At 43.4% G+C, this 27921-nt stretch overlaps 1 protein-coding gene across 1 annotated transcript; it reads right to left on the reverse strand.

The window, feature by feature from the left end:
- Positions 1–7955: 7955 nt before the first annotated feature.
- FLVCR1 (FLVCR choline and heme transporter 1) lies at positions 7956–23128 on the reverse strand. The gene is made up of 10 exons (XM_069850894.1): positions 22535–23128; positions 18410–18554; positions 17737–17877; positions 17369–17436; positions 17036–17139; positions 15786–15896; positions 14619–14724; positions 14279–14390; positions 13530–13597; positions 7956–12142 (listed from the first exon to the last, which is right to left on the reverse strand). The coding sequence occupies exons 1-10, from the start codon at positions 23126–23128 to the stop codon at positions 12080–12082; spliced, it is 1512 nt and encodes a 503-aa protein (XP_069706995.1). The 3' UTR covers positions 7956–12079.
- Positions 23129–27921: the final 4793 nt, after the last annotated feature.

Consider the following 27921-nt stretch of genomic DNA (forward strand, 5'->3'; position numbering starts at 1 on the left):
AAAGTCTTTTGGATGCGCTATGCCAGAGTGTGCTCTATGCCAGAGGGAAGGACTCTCCCTGTCCAGACAGATAAGAGGCACAGAAAGTTTGAAACACCACAGCCCTGTCTATGGTAGATCTTTGCAGCACCCAGACCCCTTCTGATCAGGAATGAAAGAGTAAAAGTCTTATCAGCTCCTCCTTGACACTCAGGCTGAAGAGGGACAAGTTCAACTCCTGGAGGCCAGCCAGAGCAGCCAAGGCCAGCTGTGGGATGGACAGGCAGGGCAGAAGTTAGCTGAGGTCCTGAAGCAACTTTGAAACAATAGCCTAAGGGGACAAAAGCAGTGTCCCAAAGTCCCTACACAGCTAAGGGAAAGCCTTAATTACCCTCTTCCCAGCTACCAGTTAAGAGTAAAAATCGAAGAATGCTGCTTTGATTTAGCCCAAGCTGTTCCCAGTATTAGTTATGAGCAGACATTGAAGATGAGCAAGAGCAGGGTGGGATATGCAGTGTGCCCCCATGGCTCCCTCCATTATCCAATGGCTTTCATATTGTGGGACTGCCTTATTTTGATATCGTAACTCTCAGCAGAGCTGCCTTGTTTCCCACTCTGTTGGCGGCTCTTCCTCTGCCCTTCCAGTGCTGCCCTTCCCCTTGCACCCAGGCCACTGCCCAGCCTCTGCTCCAGAGCCTTTTGACTTTGAAATCCACTCATTTAGCATGGAGGTGCTTTTCTAAAGCTAGCTCTGAATAACACCTCAAACCTATGGTCTTATTCCTAGTGCAGCACTTGTTGCTGCCACAGCTGCTTTCTGGGTCAAAGGAACTAATTTGATCATAAAATCATGTAAGAGGGTTTTAACCTTCATTATTTCCAATTGCAGACTAATTTAAATGCAGCATTCAAAAGGCCCTGCAGCGCAATTACACAACCAACTGCAGGAAAACTAATAGCTCTTAATTGTACCATGGCAGCAAGATGATATCAGCATCGCCACTTTTTCCAAGAAGATTTCTCCTCCAAGTGTCACCTCCACACCCCTACAAAGAGTCCCACTAGCTCCTTCCCTAGGAAGCATCTTCTTGCACACAGCGATGAATCCAGCCCTGCTGCATAGCAAACCCTCACTGCCCTGTGATACTCCACACACATAGAAGAAGTTAAAATATGTATTTATTTGGGCTTATCTGGGAAAACACTTCCTCTATTACCCATTGTTTCCAAGCAGCATTTCTTGCTGGCTTGATGCAGCTGCTATGACCAAGCAGGAGAAGGCTTTCCTGGCCAGCAGCTCCAGCTCCAGCCCAGCCTGGCCTCGGGGCAGGGAGCTGTGGCCAAGCTGGGGAAGAACCCACTGCTTTTGCTGGGGAATGGACCACTAGTGTGATGCGTTCCTGCAAGGTCTCATGCACCATCTATGCTCCTGCTCTACTCGTTTGAAATTCAGTGGTTTTCTGCTCTGCAGATCCTCTGCCAGCACAGCTCCAGCCTTTTGCAAGATCTTAGCAAGGCCTTGTCCCAACTTGTCTGCCAACAGACCCATGTTAAAACATCTCTGACTGTCAACAGGAATACTGCTCTCTCCTGCCAGGGCACACAAGTCAAACACCAAACTCAGAGGAGGAGCAAGACCAGCAGTAGCACAGCAACAAAAGATGGGCTGGTTGGCAGACTGCTTCTGCCCTGCCCTTCCTGCCTCTTCAGCCCACCAGCTTCCCGACCCCTCTGGCCCAGGCTGTGTAGCAGTTCCCCTGGTCCCAGCCCACACCAGCGCTCTTCTCAGTGCCACAAAGCTGCTCTTGATGCATTTTGCATTGGTGCCTCGGCAGCCAACCCAACAGGAGCAGGAGACACCACTTATGTTGTTCCAACCCTCCTAGGGACAGCTAAGGTTTGCTTTTCTGCAAGAAGGGGAGCTAAACTCTGCTGCCATCCAGGGAGGGGCTGGGAGGCAATAGCCAAGGAATAGTCCTAAAGCGCCTGAGTAAAAGCTTAACAGTTTATCTTTCCTTTGAATCAGATGCAAATGGGTGGCAGCATGATCGATCTGGACCTGTGCTGTTATTCTGGTCAGCATAAGTGAATGCTAAGTGCTCATCACTCAATGAAGGTCCCTGTACTAGCACTGAGCACATAAGAGGCAAGTTGGTTACTGGTGGAGCAGGAAACATACCCAATACCTCCAGCTGGCAGCAGTCAAAGCTCAAGTCAGTGCAAAAGCCTGCAGCCTGGGTACCTTACAAGCATCCCTTCTGCTAAAGCCAGGCCAAATTATTTTAATGGCCTTTTCTGAATTTAGGAACCACTGTATGTTCAGAAAAGCAGCAGTAGTCTGAGATGTTTAGTCCTACAAAGGTACTTCAGCTTTGCAGAAGGGAAGTAAGAAAACACAGGTCAAGAAGGTTTACCTGCCACAAGTGAATTGCATTGTTGCTATGCAAACATTATCTCTCTTCCTGAAAAGACCATAGTGACCTCATTTGATCCTTGAAAAGGAAAATAAAACTTGTTTGCTTGGGACTTTTTCCTAAACTGGAAGTTAAGGTGGGATGGGTTTTGTTTAGTAATAAAATGCAAGGTTAAATTATAATAAGGATGTAACCATGGTAATAGGGGAATGGCTGCTAATGTAAGTTTGCAGGAGTGATTTGCGTAACCTTTAAGAATGATAACTTTATGTATTCAGCAATGTGATCATTGGGATAATACATATGTAAAGCCAACTTGAAAAAAAAAAACAACCCCAAACTAATAAAGATATAAAAGGAATACTTGAGTGTGTGCTTCCTTGGAGCTTCCCCCAAGGTAGCCCTTTCTGGAAAGGCTTAACACACTTTATTTTGCAATGGTCTAGCAGAAAAAATAACCATCATCTGCTTTGGCTTTACCAATGAAGAATACCAGCGATATCTTTTGATTTCTGCCTGAGCAAGTACTGGATGTCCTGCAGTAATTCTACTGCAGCAAAGCATCACAGCATTTATTTCAGATGGGGTTCTTTAACTGGGCTTCAGTTGATCTCAGGCTAATCCTACAGGCAAGATTTCCAGCACAGAAAAACCTTGACATGGCAGAAGAAGCCTAGAAATTGGGCCTCCCCAAAACTGTTTTGTAAGTTTTCTCTTTCCACCCCCTTTGCAGGTCAGCATGTCCTACTTGGCCTGAGCATTTGCTGACAGTGAAAATAGCCCTTCCTCTTCCATACTAATTATAGTCACCTCACTCTCATCTACAACTGATAGCATAAGATACAGATTAAATTGTTGTTTCTCATTGGTGCAGCGACAGCATCCCTATAAGCCCACCTTACTCTTTCCGTCTTGTTCCAAGGTTTAAGTCTCAAATACTGCTGTAGCTTGGGAAAATAATTAATCAGTACAGTTCATTACAAAGGTCTTACTTGTGAGCCTGTCAAATCATTTAGTCTCTGCAGCAAGCTCTGCTTATGAAAACAAAGAAATGCTAATGTAATCTTCCACAAATCTTGGCAATCCACCTTTTATGAACTAAATACTTCCTGAACCTTTAGTCAGAGGGTAAACTACCCAGCACAATCACTTTGCGGTGGAACTGTATAATGAAAGTACAGGTAATAAAGAAAGGCAGTGGATAAACAAAATCTGCTACCAAGAACAAGATTTTTTTTCATTGCAATTGTCAGCACCTGTAACCCTTGTAACAGGGGAGCTGCTGGTGGTGGGTCCAAAGGTGAGAGGCTGGACTTGAAGGTGCCAAGGCGCCATCCCACACCTGCATGGAGAGACTAGCACACCACAATAAAACCCCTGCCTGCTTCAGATTAGAAGGATAATTGTTGGTGCTGTTTAGTAATTGATTAAGCAATACAGTTTTGTTATGGGACATCTTGTGCCTTCTAGGAATAGAATGATGCTCATTAGGAAACACTCTGAACAAACACTGACCGTAGGTATAAAAGCTCCTCAAATGCATTGTCTCCCCACACAGTAGCATCATAGAATCATAGAATAACCAGGTTGGAAGAGACCCACTGGATCATCGAGTCCAACCATTCCTATCAAACACTAAACCATGCCCCTTAGCACCTCGTCCACCTGTGCCTTAAACATCTCCAGGGAAGGTGAATCAACCACCTCCCTGGGCAGCCTGTTCCAGTGCCCAATGACCCTTTCTGTGGAAAATTTTTTCCTAATGTTCAGCCTGAACCTTCCCTGGCGGAGCTTGAGGCCATTCCCTCTTGTCCTGTCACCTGTCACTTGGGAGAAGAGGCCAGCTCCCTCCTCTCTACAACCTCCTTTCAGGTAGTTATAGAGAGCAATGAGGTCTCCCCTCAGCCTCCTCTTCTCCAGGCTAAACAACCCCAACTCCCTCAGCCATTCCTCATAAGGCCTGATCTCCAGCCCCCTCACCAGCTTTGTTGCTCTTCTCTGGACTCGCTCCAGAGCCTCAACATCCTTCTTGTGGTGAGGGGCTCAGAACTGAACACAGGATTCCAGGAGCGGTCTCACCAGTGCCGAGTCCAGAGGGAGAATAACCTCCCTGGACCTGCTGGTCACACCGTTTCTGATACAAGCCAAGATGCCATTGGCCTTCTTGGCCACCTGGGCACACTGCTGGCTCATGTTCAGTCAGTTGTCAACCAACAACCCCAGGTCCCTCTCCTCCAGGCAGCTTTCTAGACAGACTTCTCCCAGTCTGTAGCACTGCACAGGGTTGTTGTGCCCCAAGTGCAGGACCCGGCACTTGGCCTTGTTAAACCTCATGCCATTGGACTCTGCCCAGCAGCCCAGCCTGTTCAGATCCCTTTGCAGAGCCTCCCTACCCTCCAGCAGATCGACACTTCCACCCAGCTTAGTGTCGTCCGCAAACTTGCTCAGGGTGCACTCATGCCTTCATCCAGGTCATTGATAAAGACATTGAACAGGGCTGGACCCAGCACTGAGCCCTGGGGAACCCCACTTGTCACTGGCCTCCAGCTGGATTTCACACCATTTACCACCACTCTCTGGGCCCAGCCATCCAACCAGTTTTCCACCCAATACTTGAAAGTGGACTGAGAAAGCTATTAATTTTAGCAATAGAATATGCCACAAGCCCAGAAACCACAGGCCCTTGAATTTAGGTGCTGTGTGAAACCAGAATAGAGAGAATTGCAAAATACATTGTTCTCAGAGTCATGGTACAATAAGATATCACCACAACACTGATGATTTCATCAGTTTTTCATCTGAAGCATTCCTGGCAGGCAGCACTCTGCAGACTGAGATTCCCCGTCTCTAAAGAACAACTGAACAGTAACTAAAACAGTGCAGGAGCCCTTAAAAGTAAGACTAAATTTCAAATATTGTGGCCAATTAAAAAACTTAAAGCTCTTAAAGTAATTAAAGCCATCTTCATTGTTTGCCATCACGTGAATGATACCAGTTTTTAGAGGAAACTCGTAAATTCAGAAGCCTTCAAAGCATTTCCTGACTTTGGAATCAAACCCAGGAACATCTAAATGCGAGGACACAAGCTGCAGACTTCAAGGAGGCTCCATAATGCTCTGTCTTCTTCATGCAGACAGACATTTCAGCCCTCATGAAATTATAACAGCTTAAGCCTGAACACATGGAGTAGGTCAGAGTAGCAGTCTGGTTTGGGTAACTTTCTCAAGCTTCTGAGCCTCTGAGGGCTCCTTTACCCTTTCAAAGCTTCTGTGGAGCAGTGACAAGGTAAGCAATCATGGGATTTCTAGGCTTTAGGCATTAGCCTCTAAGTGAATTTTAGGTTTTTAGCACTGGGCCCCTAAGTGAATTTCAGTTGTTCCCTGGGTGCAGAAGATAGACAAATTCAGGTCCCATAGAGCCAGTTAGTTAATCATCCAAGTATGAGTCACTTTCACCCTAGCAGGAAAATGCCTCTTCATTAAGCACAGGATGTAGGTTTTGCCTAACGCCTGTAGGGTTGTTCAGAGTAAGCTGATGAATTATTCTGAAGAAATTGAGTTACCTTCCAGGAATTAATGTAGAAAACAGTTATGTACAGGCTTAGAAACAGCGCTGTTACATTTTAATGTCTTTTTTTCCTTGGCAGCAGCTGGATAATTTAATTTCTAAAACAATAAGTAACTTTGCAGTCATCTGCAGTCCCTCTTCTACCTTATCTGAACTAGTGATCAGTATCTGTGCAACCTTAGGACTGCCCCATTTTGAAAAAAAAAAAAAATTAGGAAGTTTCTGGTTCAGCCTAGCACAGGCTGAAAAAACTTCTGAAGCCTTAAATACTTCCCTAGGCTTCTTCCCAGCAAAGCAACCCTGTGCTTTAAGAACCAGGGTTAATCCCTGACACCCCCAAGTCACGCTGCTCACCAAGAATTTGGGTTAAGGACATGCTACATAATTATAGAAACACACACAAATACAGGTAGAACATTAAGGGAGTTAAACCAGTAAAAAAATTGCTATTCAGTGATAAAACAGACATCATAAACCAGTCACCTAAGCATGGAAAAAAAGGCTTTTAATAACACCTTCCCATTTTCCAAAATCAACACACTAGGGGGCACATTCACTGCCCTGTCTACAAAGCAGATGAACTCTGAGCTGCAGTTGCAGTGACAGCACTTTTGGGCTCATGAGGCATCTTTCATCAGTAATTTTTCGATCTGCATGGAATTTATAGCTTTTGTAGGGTCTAGTCTCTATTTCTATAATTCACAATGCAAGACCACAATCCTGAAAATGCCTCTCAGATACTATTTATCACCTTTTTTAATGGCCTAAGCATTATTACAAGCAGAAGCATTTTATTTAGAAAGCACTGGAAATCAGCATCCTAGAGGGTGAATTTTGATCACACCTGATATTAAACAGGTATTACCCAGCCTCACAAATCAGTAACTACACATAACTACTGGCAGTACGTAGCCTTTTGTTTTTTCTTACTGTAATACACCTGCTGGAGTCCTTTCTACAAAGTTCAGGATATTATTGTTTTGTCTTCTAAAAGATGAAAGCGGCTACACACTCTTAGGCACATGGATGTTTTATCCATGCACAACCCACATCACTTTCTAGAAGAGGTAACACTTGTTAGGTTTGGATACATAGTACTTCCCGCAGTTATAGAAAACAAGTATTTTCCCTCAAGAATGCCTTTGACTAATCACAGCCATGATTGTTTCACACCTCTCACTTACCTGATGAGTTTTCTAGTGTGGGTTTTTTTTCAAGAAAAAACTGAGAAAGAAGGAACTTTAAGACAATGATCATTTTCTGTGATTACTGCTACCCAGCTGTGGGAATGTTTAAATTGCAATGCTAACTGGGGATACAGCCTACAGCTTTCATAGAAGTGATGCAAGAGGAATACGACTTTACAGTCCTGGTTGTAAAATGAAGAATCCATCTGAAAGTTCAAACCACCAGAGAACTGGATACTAGAGCTGCTTTATGACAAAAGGCTTGTCTTGTGCTCTGCAGCACCTGCAGCCTCTCCTGCATAAAAAACAGCTGAGGCAATTCCAGTTTTGAGAAGAAAGGAAATTAAAAAAACAAACAAACAAAAAAAAAAACCAACCCAAACCACCAAAACATTTTCTTACAGTAACTCCACTTTCTTTGAAGCTGGTTCCTCAAATTTGCCTGGCTTACAGCTGTTGTGTTGGGGATCAATACTAAATGTCTGAGCTTAAGTGACAGAACCCTTGCAGAGTGTTCACAAGGGTCCTACTGTGCTCCCACTGCGGACAACTCTGGTTCTATAAACAAAAATTGAGCCTTAACTGAATGTAATGTCTCACTCTATCCTCTCTGTAAGCCAATACTCTCGTACATAACACATTTATATACCCTGCATACATATGTGCACGCATGTTTATTAATGGCACAGCATATCATTCACTTACAAAGTTTTCCTGCACTAAATGGCAGCTTTTAAGGAAAAAACCTAATCATTTCTAGACCATCAGCTGCACCAGAAACTGTCAAAAACTGTAATCTTGGCTCCAATCATGTTACACGCTTTATTAGTAACAAACATATAGTAGTAAGGGACGATGCCACCCACATATACACATATGAACAATATTGCAGTTGGAGAATATTCATAAGGAATTTTTCATTTTCTTGTGAAACAAAGAATGGGACACTAACAAAACCAAAATATTACAGCAAAAATCTTTGTGATCTTCATGAGAAGAACTAAAACATGAGCAGTAAATAACATGGCTCTTACATAGAAATATATTTCTCTAAGGAACATTTTTTTTACCTAATTCATTCTAGTTCATGCGTTAACATCACTCCCCCCTCTTCATAGACTTAAGACCAAATGGTGGAGGTGGGGAAATCACATGAGATACAATAACTTTAGCTTGTGGTCTATGAATTAGTAGCTTGTAACACTTAAGGCAGTACATTCACGTATTGAAAGACAACAACCGAAAAGGTCACACATTCCCAATTGCAGAGGAAAACTCACCACTTCACAGAACAGAAAATGGAAGCTATAAATGCTTATAGCTTAATGTGATTTCACTTGTCTGTGGGTGGACAAGATAGGCTCACAGAATCATTTAAGTTGAAAGAGACTTTTAGGACCATCGAGTCCAACCTTTAACCTAGCACTGACAACTCCACCACTAAACTACATCCCCAAGCACCACATCTACACATCTTTTAAATACCTCCAGGGATGGTGACTCAACCACTTCCCTGAGCAGCCACTTCCAGTGCTTGTCAACCTTTTCAGTGAAGGTATTTTTTCTTAATATCCAGTCTAATCCTCTCCTGGTGCAGAGGCCATTTCCTCTCATCTTATCACTTGTTACTTGGGAGAAGAGATCAACACTCACCTCACTACAACCTCCTTTCAGGTAGTTGTAGAGAGCAATAGGTCTGATATTTTCAAAGCCAGCCAAGTGAAACGAGAGTTTAAGGCCATATTAGGAATCCTAAATAAAAATGGGTCAACGTTCTCAAGAGTCTTTCCCACTGAAGCTAGCAAAAGTTTAACATGGTCTGGAAGAAACAAGGTAGGACAAAAGTTATTTTAACAGCTGCCTGAGATGCAGCCCCCTTGCTCAGGCTCACCATTACATCAGTTCTCTTGCATCCTCTAGAGTTTTCTCAAAGCAATTAGAAGAAAAGCACATTGAAAAGCAAGACCTGATGCATGGGATTGGGATGTCTCTCCTCACTTGAGTTCCCCACTCTCATAGTTGACATGCAATTCCATTCATTAAATGATCACTTCTTTAGGCAGTTATGATTTTTAGCACCCACCTCTACTCTTACGGGAGGGCTGAGCCAGGCTATCAATGCTGAGAAAGTCAGAAACCCTACTTCCCATTCCAGATGGATGTTTAATTGGGTGGACGTCATTTGTTTAAAAACAAAAAATTAAAAGCAAAAAGACCAAGGCCCCAACTACCCTAAACTTGTTTCTGCCATGAGCTAGAACCCTTTGACAGACAGATAAGATTATCGTATAAAATACTGACTTGTTCTTTACTCGCTCTTGTATTTTGTTGCTGAGCCTTTTATTTAAACACTGTGATTGTCTGGAAATAGCTCACAGGTTTCCAACTTTCAGGCTCCTTTTATAGGAAGAGTATTAAATCCAGGATGTAATTAAGCCTTTGTTATTAAGAATATTCTCTTTTCAGGAACCCAGCAGGGTTCCCAGCTTGGCAAGATCTTGTTTGGACCTTTTCACAGGGTAGCCAAGTAATTTGGCAGAAGATAAAAAACACAAGGAGCCAGAAGGGTTAGAATATTTTTTCAACAATCATAACTAAAGGATCTGGAAAGGAATTAAAAATAAGTTTTAAAAAGGAAGAAAAAACCCTCAATCTTCAAACTTTAACAATGTGTATTGGACATTTCAGAAAGCATTCCAGATACTGCCAAAGACTTTCTATTGGGCATTTCAAAACAATTCCCCAAAACCGCAAAGATATTATCTTGTGAAGATTTTTCAGCAGCAGAAATACATAGCAACCATAGCCCATGAACATAAATATTTTCTCAATCTGTACCTCGCAAAGAATTTATATATTTTGGCACAGGTTATTAACATTTTTCCAAAAGGAAAATACACCCACAGATATCAAGAGGTATGAACTTTCATTTTGCTTGCTCAGGCTGAAAACATGTACATGTCCTGACAGAACAGCCATATCACAGCAAGTCATTAAATGTAAAGCACTGACAATGAAAGCATCTCTACTTCCACTCCTATGCTCTTGCTTGCCGTTGAAATACTTATGAGTTACTTTTCCTCTATTCTGCTACCACACCAGGACTCCTCTCACACTTGCCTCTCCAGGAGCAGCAGGGTGTGCCTATTGTCTCTGTAGCATTGGACCTGGCCAAAAGACATGGATCCTTTTTGAAAAGGACAGTGTTCCAAGCCTGCTTGGCTTATTGTGATATGTATATTGTCACTGAGTCTTCCCATGCCTGAAACATTTGTCATACAAAATGTTAAATCAAGATAATTAAGTTCAGAGGCTAAGTTTAGAAAGCTAAGACTACAGGATCCTTTTATATAAAGGAGATTCTCTAAATCTACAGTGAAACGAGAAAAAGAAAAGCATTTAACAATACTCATCATACTGAAAGACTATCTTGGAGCTAAAAAGCTCCCCATGCCCAACTGCAATAATCTGCTGAAAACTTTAAGTAGGATTCCACCTTCTGGATGGCACAACATCTGTGGGAATTCAGAGACAGCATCATTGATGGTCCTGAACCTGCAGGCTCAGCTTAAAGACTGCTAAAGCTTAAATGTTTGCAAAAAGTCTGCTAACTCAGGTCTGACTTCTTCAGTAATTGTAGGGCCTCAGTATTATCACAGTGCAATCAATTCTGCAGGTGTGCAGAAAGAATACAAGGTAAAGGAGAATACTTCCAAAAGCTCTGCAGTGAGAAATCCACAACCCAAATTAAGGTAAATGTAGTAACTTAATGAAGTCTGCTGCTTTTGTAGCTAAAATGCATGATGTAAACAGCAAATATTTCAATCAGACAAAGTGAAATATGACTATTTTCCTTCCAGTCATCCTTAGAGTTTTTTACAAACTGTAAAAGACATGACTTAAGTTATACAAGCACAAAAACGTCAAGACAAATGATAACAGTTCATAACACAGAAATAAATGCAAAAAAGGATATAACACATTTTCTGATATTCCACAAATACTCAGAGGAGGTTTAATACATAAAATGGAATTTCTTTAGCAGCACTGCTTCAACTCAAGATGAGGCAATGATCTTCTTTACAAAGTAAAGGCACCAGCTCTTTGTAAACACATACGCCTCTCACTTTAACTGAGAAAGCACTCAAAATATTCCATGGAGGCAACCTGTGTGGTAGTGTTCCATTGCCTATAAATACTTCACAGTAGAGATATCAAAGGCCTTTCTCCTCCTTTTTACTGTATTTAAGACAAAGTGTTTTTACGTCTCTTTATCTAGTGGGAAACTTTAAAGCTCAACAGAAACGTTAAAATAAATCTATAAGATAGAGTTTTCTCTTATCTGCCTTCTGATATCTATCAAGAAGTTTCGAGGCAAAAGAACTGTCAGATGCCAGTATGAAACATGTTTGCAGTCATCTCTTGTTTTCAGTATTGTGCTATAGACAGTATCCCAGAAAGAACCGCTGAATTATATTAAAAATACAGACACATTTAAAAAAAAAAAAAAGGAACTTGTGAACATCCTCCAGTTGTGCAGCTACCTACCCTCTGACTTCTCAAATGCACTAGCAAAAACTGAACAATAAAAGATTAGATACTTCTGATCACGATGACTGTACTTCAGGATTCCAGCTTTTTTCAAGTTTGCATCCTGAATGTAGACGTCTCCCTAGTGTGGAGACCATTTACGCAGCTCCTCAGTAATGAAACTGCAAAACTTCAAAACTATTAAAATAAATATTCCATACAAAGGTGAACTGTTTGCTCTTTGGGCAAAACGAACTGAGCATCTTCATAGTTTCTGTCGCACAACTATCATCAATACCACTAAACACATTTTACTACTCATACCCACAAATCCAGTGATTACACTAATGAATATTGTTCAGCATCCAACCAAACTTGTGCGTTTCATCTTCTTTCAGCTTTTCATAAATCTGACTGAATTTTTAGTGTTGTACTTTCAGATTCTACAGGACTGTCAACTGGTACCTGGAGAGGTGAACAAAAAAGTAGGAGGTGAGCAGTTGTTCAGGTGAAGCTATTCCCACCCTCGTTATTCTTGAGTAATTATACTATCAGAGTCTAACCTAGTATGTAGTTAATTAACCAAATCAGGAATTTCCAGAAAGCCCTATTTTCTTTCCTCTCTGTAATGGGAAAAAAACCCCAAACCCACACCCCACAGAACTGAGTTTCTTAGTTTAAAGTATACATAGATATTTATCACGTGGAGATTAACTTTCAGGTTTTTTCCTCCATCATATTTAAACACAGCAGAATCTTCATGATCAAAGTTTTCTATCAAAGTGCTCTTGTGCCTTAATTAACACAGGCAACAACAATTATTTATGTTAATATCAGAGCAAGAACTCCAGGCTTTTGTTATATCCTGGCTAATTTAAATGAGGTTGTGCAGCAATGTAGGTTTATTAACTAGGTGACAACAGAAAAGAGAGAAGTTATGAACCACTGCCCATAGTCAGCATGTACACCCCTGAGACAACTCCAACCCAGGCTGGTAAACCCACAGGATGCCACGCTGCACGCACACAGCTGCACAGGTTTCAGGTTCAAGTTAGTTCACGTAGCACCAGCCTGGAAGTTTCTGACCCTTATGCAGACACTAGCAATGTGTACCTGAGCACAGATGATCAAATGCTGCTATACACACAAGACACCTACGCAGCGTGACGGAGGACCTTGCAGTATCTGACTCCAAAAAGCTGTTTCATTATCTTGATCCAAATGATCAAAAAAAACTCACAGCAGAGAAAAAAGTTTCCAATGACAGCCTCATTTCTACTAGTAACTCTGGTAATTTGGAAAAGGTGCTGAAACACGTTTTTGGGACCTCCTGAGCAGCAGAAAGTGCCATGCTTGTGCTTCATTTAAATTCACACGGTGCTCAGCAAAAGAATGGCCCAGATCTTCATGTAGCACAGTACAGAAACCGAAGCATGACTTCTGTTCATCAGACACTGACTTCACTTAAAGGGACTGCAGGTATTTAAAAAAAACATGTAGTCTACAGCACAGCCTCCTAACACAATACACAAAAAGGCTTCACAATTTACAATGCTACCAGCAAATATGAAAAAGCAAGACTCAAGCAACAAAACCAGAGATCAATATTAGCTCCTCTAAAATTCAGAAAAATCTGAAAGCAGAAGGTCTTCTAGTTTTTTCCACGGGAGCTAAGGAGAGAAACAAGATATTTGGCGGCAGCATCCCAAGTGGCTGTGTTGTTTCAAAACAGCATGGAAACAGTCATACTGTAAGTTTTTGTCAATTACTCTTTTGCTATTAATGTTATTATGCCAATAGAAGCCAAGCATTCAGGTACAGTAATACAATCATGGTAAGAGTTGCCACTTACAGCTTTAACATCCAAATTCATAATCCCTGAATTCACATTATGTCTTCGCAAATCTGATTTTATTAAGGCTGAAACAAAAGAATAAAGAGAAAGCTTGTTCACAACTTCGCAGTGACACATTTCAAGAGAAATATTTGTACACTGCAAGCACATGGAAGCTGCTTTCAGCACATATACAAAATACCTGCACTCACTCTTTAGTTATTTAACATTACTGACATTTTGAACTTGCTCCTCACAAAGCACAAAAAGAAAATAAAAATAGAAGCTTTTAAACCTTGCGTGCTTAAAGAAAAGTTTGATGGTTTTAGTGCACTCAGCATGTTTGTAAGTAACAGTACGTGTAAGTCACTAGTACAGTTCAGAAATACATCAGCAGTTTTTTGCATTTGAAAAACTGCAAACTGTCTCTGCTTATGTATTTATTGACATAATAACGGAGATAAACATCTGTCTTAAATTCAAAACATGACTCAAGAAATGGGTGACAGATAGCTGTCTATATTATTAACAACATCATCCTTAAAACAAAGGATGTGCACGCAGCAAGTATTTAAAGTGCAAAACAAGAAAAAAACCCTTCTAAATCTTGCATTTATAACTTCCGTCAGCTCAGACAAGAAGCCACATATTTAAAATCCTAGATGCCTGGGACATCTGAAAACTACCCAGGAGCGCACTATCTCAAAAAAACCTCTAAATTTTTTTACATTAAAGAGAAATCATTACTTACATTTCTGATTAATTACCTGTTAAGATAACGCCTACAAAAATCCAAGCACAAAGAAAGAGGTTTCCTGCACGAGGACTGTAGTCTGTGGTGAGTTTTCCTTGAATGAGTGTAAAGGCAATTCCAAATATCTAAAACCAAACAAGTCACTTCATCAGGCTCACACAGAAAATTATTATCACTTTACCTTGCAAAGTTTCAGGTCACATCTTATAGAAACAGAGTTTTAAAATATTAAGACTACAAGAACACAATAGAGACTTAGCAGCAGAGTCCAAAAAAGCCTTCTTAGTTTTAAGCAGAGTGGCCTTCCTGAACATTACTTGAATAAATAACTTGAATAAATAAAATGATACAACCTGTGCTGATGCATTAAGGAGACCTGAGGAAGTGCCTTCAGACTCTGGGTATGTAATTTCCACAGCAAATTCAAACCCAAGCGGGAGATAGCCAGTCATGAAGAACCTGATGAAGAGGAGAGGAAGAGGATGACAGATGTGGTGTTCACCTATTACTATGGCTAAGAAAATCAAACATAAATATGTGGTATAATGAATTAACTGGTATTCCAAACTGTCTGTTTTCATGACCTAACATGATACTACACTTGCTTTGCCTGCTTTGTTCCCCTGAGCTCATCCAACAATGTTAGCCATACTTCTCTCTCTTTAGGACAAAGATGTTCTGACATATTTGTCCTGTATCCCACAGCCACCTGCACTCCATTCTAAACACGTGAAACAACCTTCTCTGACCAGTCCTCAAGCTACTCCACAATTGAAGTCAATTACTTTGAAATGAAAGACGTGCATAAATATCATTGTTTGATCAGCCCAAACATCCATGCTGGAGGACAAAAAGAGACCATCAGTATGGAGTGAGGCTGGACACTGGAATGTCTGCTAGAAGCTGCTGTGGGAGAAGCTGAGGGGGCTGACAGGTCACAAGAAGAGCAGGGCCTTAAAGCAGCTGAGGTTGGTTGATTGGTTTATGAACTGGAACTGTCAACACATTTCTGCCTCTACCTTGACTGTAGTGTCTGGATAGAGCACTGTTCCCTCAGCATCTTCTGGGGCCTTAGGATCATGTATTTATGAGAAAAGCTCATGCTCTTCTGAGCAAAGCACCCAGTACGTTGCTGGGCTAACAAAGCATAGATTAATCAAAATGCACAGAAGCCAGACTTCTAGATTTGCTCAGTTAAACTGTAATCACTTATCCACCTGTTAACAGAAAGATTCAACTTTACTGCAGACAGTTTTATGAATTGGAACCAAAGTCACCACATACCACCACATTCTGTTAGGTCCATAAAAATGTTAAATGAAATTCACTGAAAAGTACTTTAGGTTTATTCTGATGTAACAGAAGGTGAAACCCTAGTAAACCCTATCTGTACTGTGAGCTATAGGCACAGGTTTAGAGCATGGTGACATAATACACAGCAGAATAATTTAGTTAAAACAGTTAAATATCATTCCTGAACAGAACCACCGTAAGTCTTCTAGTCCTCTTTAATTGCTCACCCAAGTACTCCTCCAGTGATGAACACTATTATAAGGTATCCAAGGTCCAGGGTGAAAGTAAATACCAGCATTCCAATGAAAGACAGAATGTAGACAATCAAAGTAGTCTGCCTAAAACCCCAACCGAGAAAAAAACCCAACAACATTGTTAACATAAGGTCATAGCACATTGCTGAAGCATGGAAGAGTAACGTAAACATTCTCTAACAACTGACATTCTACAGCTATAAAATTTGCTTCACATAATTCTGACTCAGATGTGTCATGCAATAAGAACATATCCCTTCCCAAAATCATTACTACCTTGGTTACATGGCTACTTCACTTATGGCTAAAAAGACTTACTCAGACTCTAAAAGAGGGGACAATCACAGCAGACACTATTACCTTAAGACTAGTTTGGTTCTCCACTATGTTGCACCTCTTGGCCAATCTGCAAGCACTGCCCATTACATAAAATATCAGTACATCAGCAGCCAAAATGAACACTATTAGCAATAAAAGGCAACTTAAATCTCATTACAATGTTCTATTTATTTTAAATCTGGAGTAAGGGACATCATCCAAAATATTAAAGCACGTTATAGGCCAAAACACATGCACCAATCTACAGCTAACATCCATTAGGTTTCTAGAGCTGTTGCACATAATGTACCAAGAGTCACAGGGAAGAACTACTCCACTGCAAGCAGTCCTCCAGGGCACTGCTCGCTCCTGGGGGGCACTGCACAATGGGTGCGGGACCCTGGAGCTCCTATCCCAGAACAGAGTTCTGCTCCATGATCACTCCGTGAATTAAAGCAAATGTTATGCTTACTAATACCAGAAGCATTCAAAAAAAAAAAAAAAAAGAAAGAATCCATCAACTATCCATACTGCTCATTCTACAAATCAATGTAGAGTAGGTTTTTGAGCCTTTACACTTTTCTAGCAGAAGGAACCCATTAGGCTACCTGGCCACTGTATGTAGGACATACAATTCTTTCTTTATTAGCCTTACACTCCTGAAGAGACAGGAGTAGATGAAAAACCTCTTTGCATCCTTCTCTCTTTTTTTTCAGCCAAGAACCAGTAAGAGCCTCAAGCATTTGCTGTAGCCTCAGAAACTAGGCTCCATCAAGGCTGCTAAAAGATCAGGGATGAACTGTATTTTATCATCTGTTCACTTCAGCCCTTACATTGCAGTATTTTTCTAATGCAATCGCATCGCTCTCCTACCCCTAAACCCATACATGCCTACCCACACTTACTTGTATGTTTTAGTGTAATCCAGCCACAAACCACAAATAATCGAACCCACCATTCCTGCCACCACCAGTGTCAAGCCAATTCTCCCAGCGTTCACTTCTTCTCCCTTTCAACAAATATTTATATGGTGCTCATTAATAACTTGCTTCCAGTCAGAGTCAAGTTCAGACCTTTTGGCAGTCATAAGCGCAAACAAACATTCCTATGATTCCCATAGCTGTATGGTGCAGGGGGGTATAAAGGAACATTTGAACACACACAGCACCTACATAATAATAAACATCTCTGCAAATGTACAGTAAGCAAAAAGTACAAAGAAGATCCAAGAAACTTACCTCATAATGAGTTACTATCATCTGGTTTAATAACGTGGAGACAGAATAAAATGCCCCAGTCATAATACCTGCAGTATTAAAAGAAGAGCTTCAGTCATTCCAGGTGTGGCCACACAGATCTGCTACCACAAGGAGTTAATCTTCTAATAATTAAGACTCACATCAGAACCAAAATCTTTTATCTGCCAGGCCAAATCTCTTCACCAGACCCACAAATGGTATTTTGAACTCTGTTGGATTTTCCAGCACTGGCCACTGGATAAGTAAAAGTTTGACAGTCCCTCCCCTATAAACAACCACCACAACAACTAGAATTCAATGTGCTATCGGCACATTCCGCCAGAGCACAGTTAGACAGTATCACTTACCATAACTTATCAGCAACAGTACAAATGGAATATTTTTGAACAAGTTAATAATTGATTGCTTGTAGGAGTAATCCTCGGGAGGCATAGCTTGCAGGACTGCTTGAGACTGACTCGGAGGGTGTTTGGGCTTTTCTTCAAACACTGTGGAAAAAGAGGAAGGAACAATCTTAGCAGACTAATGCTTTTTCTTTTTTATGTGTTTCAGTTTGATGAATTTCAAAAGATTAATTTGGAGGTTTTAAAACTTCAATGAAAAATATTCTAGATTTTGTCATAGACGAATAAAGTCACAGTCACAAGGGATACGCTAATTATTTGTTCACATCTCATTGCTACCAGCATATGGTCAAAGGCAGATTTCATCTGCGAGGTCTCTAGACCTTCATATCTGAACCGTAAGAATGACAGAGGGAAATCATATTGTATTGTAATGACCCTGTGGCTAGAAGTAAAAAAACCTAAGCAAACTGCATATCCTGGTCCAGGCTGTTCCACGTGAAGCACAACACACAGTGTACTGGTTGTTGCTTAACCCCAGCACAAGAGATAAGATGAGCACCAGTAAATCTGAAAATGTAACCTCAACTACTTTGAGCGAAATCAGATGATCAAAGTGAAATGCTGTAAACGCTCCCTATGGACACCATTTGAACTACAAGAACAGAACACTTACCAGCTCCTGTTAAGAAGAACAAAAGCGTGGACACCATTGCTGTTCCATAGAACATGATGCTGATGTTATGTGCCATTAAATTGATATCATCAGGTGTATTTGGAACCAAAACAGGTGGTAACAAAAAGCCAATTGCAATGCCAAGCTGTAAAGCAAGAAAAGAAAATAAAAATCATTTTCCTGTGAATAAAAAAATTAATAGAAGTTCAAAGCCTTACCAGTTGGAATTCAGAATTTATATTGTAATACATACTATTAAAACTATGAAGGAAAAGTGTTCCTTTAGTATCATACTTACGAGTCATTTGGTCTCAACAATATTTCACAATCAGGTCTTCCATAACTCAAGTTTTAACCTTGTCGTTTCCAAATTAAAGTACAATACTACACTGTACACAGTATGTAGCACATTTAACAACTAAGCAGAAGAATCTTTCACGGGAAAATACTGTGCATGCACATAAATTTTTATTGATCATCCTGTATCTGAAGACCTAGAGATTACACAAGACTCACTCCAGCTACTCTTGTAGAAACACTCTTCTTTTTTTCTCAATCAAAATGCTTCACAATCCTGCCACTACAGCAACAAAGACTGCCATGCAAGTCTACCCAGAACTGACAGACCAGATACGAGCAAGGAAAAGGGAGCATCTTTATTATGAAACGCAAACCCAAAACCTACACCTGCAAGTGTCACTAAGGAAATAAAGAAAAATCACAAAATAAACTAGTAGTAGGTTTGTATCTGGAGTAAATTCCAATGTAGCAATTTATTCTGTATTAAAAAGAGAAAAAGAAACAAGGACTGAAGTTTTGGGTATATATAAAGCATTTTTAAAAAAGGGAACAACAGTCTCGGACTACTTTCCAATTAATCTCTGTTGCTCCCTCAAAACTGAACTACATTTTAAAGTGTTTGAACAATTTTTCTTTTTTTTTTTTTAAGTAAGAAAACATGCATCCATTTCAGGTAAAAAAATAAAATAAAAAAGTGTCAAAAACTGTTCAAGTAGCAAGTTCAACACTTAGAAAGTACTCAAAATAAAGGTGTGCCAATGTGCTTACAAAGCGCCCTTTGTGCATGTGCCTGATGAGGGTTTTTCTGCTTTTTTTTTGTCCCCACCGACCACCAGATTTGCACAGTTTCCAGTGCTCAACTGAAGAATCTGTCTCTTTCTATCCTCGCCCTTCAGTATATGAACACTACAAACGTGAACTGAGTATGCAATTACTGTTTTTCTTAAGGTAAGTTTTTTCCTCCCCAGTGTGAGCCAATACAGTACTCACAGTATTCCAAGTCAAGAGATGATTTCTCACCTTCTGTATCTAGAGAGGGTAAAGCCAGAAGGATCAAGAATTCCTATGACTCTGGAGTGTCCAGTTTAAGATGCTAAATATTTGTGGAAATATGACACCTGTAACAACCCTTGACAGGTACATCGCTGCATGGCCAGTGATTGCTGTTTCAATTGCAAACAATCAGCATCTCAAGAGATAATAGTTGTGATCTGATTTTTTATAACCACTCTATCCCTCCCTGCCTGTGGTCACAGCCCTGTTTGCTGTAGCTTTGAAGTTATGCAAAGTATCTGATAAGAAGTAGGGTGACCAACAGCCTCGCTGGTTATAGCAACCCAATTATGTTGCATAGTTCACCTTCTGAGATTAAACAAGTCCAGCCAGACTATATTGTAACATGAATGCAGAAGTGAATTACACTGGGACAGAGTCATAACATTACTTCTAAGCGCCTGATTAGTAATTTCATTACTCTTTCAATCTAGCTTTTGAAAGCGTTTTTTTTAAGAAAGCAAAAAATCATAGAATCATTGAATCACCAGGTTGGAAAAAATCCATTGGATCATCGAGTCCTATCATCACTCCTATCAAATACTAAACCATGCCCCTCAGCACCTCGTCCACCTGTCTTTCAAACACACCCAGGGAAGGTGACTCAACCACCTCCCTGGGCAGCCTGCGTCAGTGCCCAATGACCCTTTCGGTGAAAATTTTTTTCCTAATGTCCAGCCTGAACCTCCCCTGGTGGAACTTGAGGCCATTCCCTCTCGTCCTGTCCCCTGTCAAAACTGTTAGACACCATTAAGGGTCACAAGCAGGAACGAGATCTTAAGACCTATCTAGCAGGCTGCAACACAGTTTATTAAATCATTATCCTTCATGCAGGACTGCTAGAGGAAGATTACACACACTTGATCAACGCATGTTGCAGGTATTTCCCTGGCAGAGGACCACCAAGCATGCTGGTACGCTAAGATCAATCCTGGCTTCTGTAGAAATAACTAAGGTTTACTTTGTTCCCACCTATGCTCTTGTTTTCCTTCTTCATCTTTCTCCTGGTTCCTATCTGCACAATCCCTGTACTCCTGGTCCAGTCCTTCCCTACCTCAACCCTCGCATTTCAGTATCTGAGCATTTCAGACTCCCAGTTGGATCCTTGACGCTGTACTGCAGAACAGAAACCCCAGTAACTCTTTGCTACTGGGAGGACTGGTCCACGTCAGGAAGAGTGGAAGTTTAGTGCCAAAGAAACCGTTAACCTAATTCCAGGACGCAGATTTTTGCTCAAATGCTAAAACAACCAAGCAACAACATCAAAAGTCTTCAGTCCAAACAGGGCAGCTGACTTGTCCCCTGGAAGACTTCAACACAAAAAAAAATTGTTTCAGAAAAGCATTGGGAAAAGTGCAGACAGGCATGAGATAAGGATCAACCCTAACTGTAAATATGTAATGCTAATATTACTGCTGTAATAATCCAAAGTGCACAAACATAAAATCATTAAACTTGCATGAGAGAAAACAAAACCCTCGTTACCTTAATCAAACTGCACCTATGACCCTGTGCCACTGATGCTCAGGGGGATCTTAATATTTGTTGCCACAAACAAGCAGAGACAGTAGCAGAGGGTGAGAACTAGGGCAGTGCAGGAAAAAAACACATCAGCATGGTATCTTCACCTGTGCTTTCAGACAGGCACGTTCCACCTCTCTGACTCAGTTCTCAGCTCCTCACAGTGACGTGAACTATCACAGCATCACAGAAAACTTCATGGGTTGCCAGATCATTGATTATTGGCACTTAGGGATTCAAGGCCGTATTTTAGAAAACAGGAACTAATATGGGCTGGCATTGGGGCTCTCCATCAAAGTTCACATGTGTTACCTCCTCCATCCGGGGGTGGATGCAGTCAGCCAAGATGCCAAAGGCAAGAGGAAGGGAAAGTGGAACAGGACAGCCTCTGAGAAGCGTCTTGACTGATGTACTCCAGGCAGCTGACAGAAGTATACAAGCTGCTCCACGCTGCTACACAGCCAGAGCCCTGCTAAGCAAGGCTGGCCAGGGATGGGAATGGGATGTAACATCACCTCCTGCTCTGCCATTTTTTGCATCTCCAAGGCTGCCCCATAAGCACTTCTCAGAGAACACTTTTTTTCCCCCACTTGACTTACTTTCAAACCCATACCACACCAAACTCTAGGGAAGCTCACTTCAAAGCCTCACAGAATCCTTGCCCATGGCAAAGGGGTTTGAACTAGGTGATCTTTAAGTTCCCTTCCAAACCAAACTATTCTATGATTGGGGACTGTTTACAAAGGCTTATAGTGCCAGGACTAGGGTCGATGGGTATAAACTGGAGAGGGGCAGATTTAGACTAGACATTAGGAAGAATTTCTTCACCATGAGAGTGGCGAGAGACTGGCACAGGTGAAGCTGTGGCTGCCCCATCCCTGGGGGTGTTCAAGGCCAGGCTGGACGGGGCCTAGGGCAGCCTGGTCTGGAGGGATGTCCCTGCCCGTGGCAGGGGGGTTGGAACTGGGTGATCCCTTCCAGCCTGTACTATTCTATGATTCTGACATCACTAACATGGAAAAAACCTTTGAGATCATCAAGGTCTGCTATTAAACCGTATCCCTAAGCACGTTGTCTTTCAAACACACCCAGGGATGGTGACTCAACCACCTCCCTGGGCAGCCTCTGCCAATGCCCGACGACCCTTTCTGTGAAATTTTTTTTCCCGACATCCAGTCTGAACAGCCCGAGGCTGCTCCCTCTCGCCGTCCCGCGGGAGAAGAGCCCTCGACCCACCCGCCCTCCCCCTACCTGGTTGCCCAGCACGGCCACGGCGCAGGCGGTGGAGACCTCGGTGGGTCCGAACCAGACGGAGGCGATGCGGGAAGGCAGCCCCAGGATGAAGACCTGGGCGACGGCGCAGACCGCCTGGGCGGCCAGGGTGAGGGGGTAGCGGCCGGGGGCGACGCTGGCGCACTTGATCCAGGCGCCGGCCGCGTTGAGCCCCGCGCCCAGCAGCGCGGTTAAGCGCAGCCCCCGCGCGTCCAGCAGCCAGGTGGCCGGCAGGATCAGCGGCACGTAGGCGACCATGTACACCATGGAGAGCCAGTCGATCTCCGGGAAGGAGACGCGGTAGAAGACGGAGAAGACGCTGCTGAGGATGCTGTACTGGATCCACTGGAAGGCGTTCACCAGCGAGTAGCAGCTGAACACCGCCAGCACCGCCAGCCGCCGCCGCGACAGGCGCGGCTCGACCCCCGCCCCGGGCCCCGCCGCCCGCTCCCCGCGCCCCGCCGCCTCCTTGCCGGGCAGGAACCCGTTGCAGTGCTGCGCGGCGGCCGCCGGCATCTCCGCGCTCTCCCCTTCTTCCTCCTCCTCCTCCTCCTCCTCAGCCGCCGCCACCATCTCGGCCGTCTCCCCGCCCAGCTTCCCCGGCGGCTCTACCCGGCAAGGTCAGCGGCTCCCGCTCCGACACCCGCACCGCGCCGGCACCGCCCCGCGCAGCCAGCGGGAGCAGGGAGGCGGGGCCGGCGGGGGCAGCGAGGGGGCGGAGAGAGGTACCCGGGGAGGGGGAGGGATTGGGCGGGGGGTGGGTACAATAGGGTGTGTGCTAGCATACGTACACGGATCGGGGCCTATAGAAGTATAAATATACATATATATGGACATATATGTATGCATGTATGGCTGGACTCGATGATCCGATGGGTGTTTTACAACCTGGTGATTCTATGATTCTGTGTACAAGTGTACATACTTACATATAAATACATATATGTGTGTGCATGTGCAAGTATATACATGCATATATCAGTGTATATGCGTGTATATACAAGTATATATATACTCGTATACATATATGAGTATATACATACATATATACAAGTATATGTATGTACATATATACTTGCATGTACATACATATATAGAATAGAATAGAATAGAATAGAATAATGGAATCATAGAATCACCAGGTTGGAAAAGACCCATCGGATCATCGAGTCCAACCATTCGTATCAAACACTAAACCATGCCCCTTAGCACCTCGTCCACCCGTGCCTTAAACACCTCCAGGGAAGGTGAATCAACCACCTCCCTGGGCAGCCTGTTCCAGTGCCCAGTGACCCTTTCTGTGAAAAGTTTTTTCCTACTGTTCAGCCTGAACCTCCCCTGGTGGAGCTTGAGGCCATTCCCTCTTGTCCTGTCCCCTGTCACTTGGGAGAAGAGGCCATCACCCTCCCCTCCACAACCTCCTTTCAGGTAGTTGTAGAGAGCAATAAGGTCTCCCCTCAGCCTCCTCTTCTCCAGGCTAAACAACCCCAGCTCCATCAGCTGCTCCTCATAAGACTTGTTCTCAAGCCCTTTCACTATATTCGTTGCTCTTCTCTCTGCTTCTGTGCTCTTCTGTGATACGTGTGTATACACAAGTATATATACATACGTGTGTGTATATATATGTATATACATAGGTTTGTCTATATATGCAAGTATGTATACATATGCATGTATATCTGTATGTATATATTTGTATATACACAGATATGTGTATATAAACAAGTACATACACGTATGTGTGTATATCGGTATGAATACACTTTTATATGTAAAGATGTGTGTACATATGTATTTTTATACATTCAGATATATGTATTTATGTATGTATATACTTGTATATACAGATATATGTATGTATACAAGTGTATATATACAGTATCCTCAACATAAGAAGGATATGGAGCTGTTGGAATGGCCCAGAGGAGGGCTACGAAGACGATCCGAGGGCTGGAACACCTCTGCTATGAGGACAGGCTGAGAGAGTAGGGTTGTTCAGCCTGGAGAAGAGAAGGCCCAGAGGAGATCTTATAGTGACCTTCCAATACTGCTTCAGGTACTGGAAGGTCGTTCTGAGGTCCCCCCAGAGCCTTCTCTTCTCCAGTATGAACAATCCCAACTCTCTCAGCCTGTCCTTGTATGGGAGTGTGTATGTGTACATGTACGTATATGTGTGTATATATACAAGTATATATACATATATGTGTGTACATACATATACCTTCCACCTTCCACCAGATCGGGTTGCTCAAAGTTCCATCCAACCTGGCCTTGAACACCTCCAGGGATGGGGCATCCACTGCTTCTCTCGGCAACCTGTGCCAGTGCTTCACCACCCTCACAGGAAAATAGTTCTTCCTAAGATCTGATCTAAATTTCTTTCTAAGATCTGATCTAGCCCAACTAGAGCTCAGATTGGCCAAGTCGGTGAGAGATAATAAAAAATCCTTCTATAAATACGTTAATAGTAAAAGGAGGACCAGGGAGAATATTCAGTCCTTATTGGATGCAAAGGGAACAAATATGACAAAGGATGAGAACAAGGCTGAGGTACTTAATGCTTTCTTTGCCTCAGTCTTCATTAGCCAGAAAAGTTGTTCCCTCGGTGTACACACCCAGGAATTAGAGGAGCAGAACAAAGCTCCCAAGATCCAAGAGGAACTGGTTAGAGACTTGCTTGGCCAATTAGACACCCACAAGTCTATGGGGTCAGATGGGATCCATCTAAGAGTACTGAAGGAGCTGGCAGATGTGCTTGCCAAACCCCTTTCCATCATCTTCCAGCAGTTCCACTGGACTAGAGGCTGGCTGATGTTGTGCCCATCTACAAGAAGGGTCGCAGGGAGGATCCAGGGAACTACAGGCCTGTCAGTCTGACCTCAGTGCCAGGGAAAGTCATGGAACAGGTTCTCTTGAGTGCTATCATGAAGCACATGCAAGAGAACCGGGTGATCAGGCCCAGTCAACACGGGTTCACAAAAGGCAGGTCTTGCCAAACTAACCTGATCGCCTTCTATGACCAAGTGACCTGCTTACTGGATGAGGGAAAGGCTGTGGATGTATCTTCCTGGACTTCAGTAAAGCCTTTGACAGAGTTTCTCACAGCATTCTGCTTGAGAAACTGTCAGCCTCTGGCCTGGACAGGCGCACACTCTCCTGGGTGGAAAACCGGTTGGATGGCCGGGCCCAGAGAGTGGTGGTAAAGGGTGTGAAATCCAGGTGGAGGCCTGTGACAAGTGGGGTTCCCCAGGGCTCAGTGCTGGGTCCAGCCCTGTTCAATGTCTTTATCAATGACCCAGATGAGAGGATTGAGTGCACTCTTAGCAAGTTTGTGGATGACACTAAGCTGGGTGGAAGCGTGGATCTACTGGAGGGTAGGGAGGCTCTGCAAAGGGATCTGAACAGGCTGGACCACTGGGCAGAGTCCAATGGCATGAGGTTTAACAAGGCCAAGTGCCGGGTCCTGCACTTGGGGCACAACAACCCTGTGCAGTGCTACAGACTAGGAGAAGTCTGTCTAGAAAGCTGCCTGGGGGAGAGGGACCTGGGGGTGTTGGTTAACAGCAGACTGAATATGAGCCAGCAGTGTGCCCAGGTGGCCAAGAAGGCCAATGGCATCTTGGCTTGGATCAGAAACGGTGTGACCAGCAGGTCCAGGGAGGTTATTCTCCCTCTGTACTCGGCACTGGTGAGACCGCTCCTTGAATACTGTGTTGATTTCTGGGCCCCTCACCACAAGAAGGATGTTGAGGCTCTGGAGCGAGTCCAGAGAAGAGCAACGAAGCTGGTGAAGGGGCTGGAGAACAGGCCTTACAAGGAGTGGCTGAGGGAACTGGGGTTGTTTAGCCTGGAGAAGAGGAGGCTGTGGGAAGACCTTATTGCTCTCTACAACTGCCTGAAAGGAGGTTGTAGTGGGGAGGGAGCTGGCTTCTTTTCCCAAGTGACAGGGGACAGGACAAGGGGGAATGGCCTCAAGCTGTGCCAGGGGAGGTTCAGGGTGGAAAAAAAATTTTCACAGAAAGGGCCATTAGGCACTGGCACAGGCTCCCAGGGAGGTGGTTGAGTCACCTTCTCTGGAGGTATTTAAAAGACAGATGGATGAGGTGCTCAGGGACATGCGTTAGTGGTGGATACAAATGGTTGGACACGATGATCCAAGAGGTCTTTTCCAACCTTGTGATTCTATGGTTCTAAATCTCCCCTCTTCCAGATTAAAACCTTTACCCCTCGTCCTTTCAGTGCACTCCCTGACAAAGAGCACCTTCCCAGATTTTCTGTGGTCCCCTTTAAGTACTGGAAGGCCACTACAAGGTTTCCGCCCAGGTCCTTTTCTTCTCCAGGCTGAACAACCCCAACCCTCTCAGCCTGTCCTCATATGGCAGGTGCTCTAGCCCTGTGATCTTCTTCGTGGCCCTCCTCTGGACTCACTCTAAGAGATCCATGTCTATCCTGTGCTGAGGGCTCTAGAGCTGGACACGGTACTCCAGGTGGGTTCGCTTGAGAGCACAGAAGAGGGCCCAAATCACCTCCCTGGACCTGCCCGTCACCCTTCTTTTGATACAGCCCAAGATACTGTTGGCTTTCTGGGCTGCAAGCACACATAGGTATGCACACACACACTTCTTAGAGTCTTTTACACTGAACCTACAAGGGTTGTCCATGTAGATGACTGAGAACCATATAGAGACGGGAGTGATGTAAATCATCCGTGGGACTTCGACGAGGAAGAAGCAGCACAATCTCATTCCTGTCATCCTTTTCATGGCTGCTGTGTCCTGCACAGGCACGGCCAAGGGGTCACAGACCTGTGCACAGACAGCTCGTCCCTCACCTGCCTCGCACTGGGCACGCCACAGACTGCATCGGCTATGCCACTCCCAGGTTGTTCCAGGAAAATTCCCGACGTCCCCCTGTGATAATAAGATTTGTCTCTTTGCAGTGGCGGTGCAGAGAAATGTACTGAAGTGATAGGAGACGGATGGGCAGAGGCAGAGGCCTGGATTGCAGTGGGAGGTGGCCAGGACGTGTGCATTGCAAGGGCATATGCATCCTCCCCAGCCCTCCGTTGTCTCCAGAGCCGCAGGCAAAACATTCCTTGTTTCCACTCAGCCTCTGAAATTTGATTTGACACATACCCCAGAAAACTGTCTGTCTGGCTCATGTGCGGAGGCGGATAGCGATCACTTCAGTAAGCAATCTTCCTTCAAACCCTGCTCGTTGCGTGCCTGGGGAGCAGCAGTGTCTGGCAGCTCCCTTCGCCGTTTGTAATTCTGCTGCTGCAGACACCCTGGCCTAATAGAAACACAGATAGGGTAGTAGGAAAATACAGAAATATTTAAGTTTGTTAACGACATTAGAAATATATT

Source organism: Phaenicophaeus curvirostris, chromosome 2, assembly GCF_032191515.1.
Source record: "Phaenicophaeus curvirostris isolate KB17595 chromosome 2, BPBGC_Pcur_1.0, whole genome shotgun sequence".
Lineage (NCBI taxonomy): Eukaryota > Metazoa > Chordata > Aves > Cuculiformes > Cuculidae > Phaenicophaeus > Phaenicophaeus curvirostris.